Source organism: Drosophila teissieri, chromosome 3L (genome assembly GCF_016746235.2).
Source record: "Drosophila teissieri strain GT53w chromosome 3L, Prin_Dtei_1.1, whole genome shotgun sequence".
NCBI lineage: Eukaryota > Metazoa > Arthropoda > Insecta > Diptera > Drosophilidae > Drosophila > Drosophila teissieri.
This window is the reverse complement of record NC_053031.1, coordinates 11,925,978-11,927,504: the sequence shown is the minus strand read 5'-3', so window position 1 is coordinate 11,927,504 and position 1,527 is coordinate 11,925,978. Positions and strand designations below refer to the sequence as shown.

The following is a 1,527-nucleotide window of genomic DNA, read 5'->3' as shown; positions in this document are numbered from 1 at the left end:
AATAATAGCAAACGTAATCGTAAAACGGGCTGCTGGTACATGTAGTACATCTAGTCGTGTAATTTAGGATCCCATTGCGGAAACCTTGTACGACTCCATGTATCCGGTGATGTGTAGACAAGACATCCAGACATTCTGACATTTAGACATCCAGTACATCGTTACAGCAATTATACAAATTTATGGACCATTATCAACATGACACAAAACTTGGCCCACAATCCATCCATCCACATGCTCCATTCAAGCGTGGAGCGATAAAAACCTAGACGGAGGCAAAGACAGTGCGTAAGTGGAAGGAGGAGCACCCACGGAAACCACGGGACTGACTCATCGCAAAATTGATGGGCCGTAAATAACGTAAATAGCGACTTCTTACGGGGATTCCTCTTATTGGTTTTGCTTTAACAGATTTCACTTAGTTTTTTAGGGCAGATGATACGAAACAATGGGTAGATGGGTAGCTCCACGGCAGTTTCTACAGGGTTAGGGTCCTTATCTCGTGCTCACAACAGCCTCCTTCCGTGCCGCATCCTGCAGCAACTGGGTGTCCACCTCGTCGCCCGGCAGCTGCACGTAGCGCACCACGGAGCCCCGGATGAAGCAGTTCTTCACGCTCAGCATGTGCGGATACTTGTCCGGATCCGTGACACTGATGTCCGTCAGCTTGATGTTCAGGTACTGGTCCACCGAGTGCAGCGTGCCACATATGCTGTTCGTTACAAACCAAAATATATTGTAAATTAGTTGCCTCATTTTGCCGGCAAACAAACGGCGCTCACCTGAGGTCGTTTTTCAGTTCCACCACAACTTCCTTGCCCACCAGCGACTTGAAGAAGGAGTAAAAGAGCTGCGGATGACACAATACGTTCAAGTTAATTGACAAATTCCCAGCAATTCCTATTTTTTACCATTGTTATTGTTTATTGCGATTTTGTTGAACGCGTTGTTCTTTTAGGGATGTGCGATATAAAAATAACAAACTATCGATATTTCGACATACTGCGGGAGTAGCGATCATTTAGAAAGGAATTGCCTTATTAAATGTTACGTAGTTATAAAAATAAATTTAAATAAATAATTCAAACTTAAAACTGTGCGACTAAAAGAAAATTTAGCCTTGGAAGAGCTGCCATGGCTATATTGTTTCTGTTCATATGGCAACGCCAAGGCTATGGCTGGTCGAGTTTCGTAGAAATCAGCTTTGTACTGGCAGCTAATTTGGCGGGTAAACGAAGTTGTTTTGAAATTTGAAAATAACAATTTAGTCATTGGCGGTTAAAAAAGAAATGTACAGAAACCTCAAAATACCGAGTTCGTCAACAAAAGGTTAATATGTTTCCAATCGGTACAGCAAAACATAATGATTTTTAGCTTCATATTATGAATATATTTATTTTTAGTATGCTTGACCACATCCTTAATAATTCGCCAAAAAATTTAAAAATAAATCTTCCATAGTTCAAAATATAACTCAGGTTGCTTAAATAAGTTTGAAACAAATAAAATATAAATATATACAAACAA

At 40.4% G+C, this 1,527-nt stretch overlaps 1 protein-coding gene across 1 annotated transcript; it reads right to left on the bottom strand.

Annotated features, from left to right (window-relative positions):
- Nucleotides 1-372: 372 nt before the first annotated feature.
- LOC122617076 (U6 snRNA-associated Sm-like protein LSm2) lies at nucleotides 373-974 on the bottom strand. Its single transcript, XM_043792761.1, has 3 exons — nucleotides 912-974; nucleotides 783-850; nucleotides 373-712 (listed from the first exon to the last, which is right to left on the bottom strand). The coding sequence occupies exons 1-3, from the start codon at nucleotides 912-914 to the stop codon at nucleotides 496-498; spliced, it is 288 nt and encodes a 95-aa protein (XP_043648696.1). The 5' UTR covers nucleotides 915-974; the 3' UTR covers nucleotides 373-495.
- Between the last annotated feature and the right edge of the window lie 553 nt (nucleotides 975-1,527).

Bases quoted from the DNA above. Each gene is read 5' to 3' on its own strand.
- LOC122617076 (XM_043792761.1), bottom strand. The intron at 713-782 runs GTGAGCGCCGTT...TGTAACGAACAG, and splicing joins GAACTGAAAAACGACCTCAG to CATATGTGGCACGCTGCACT.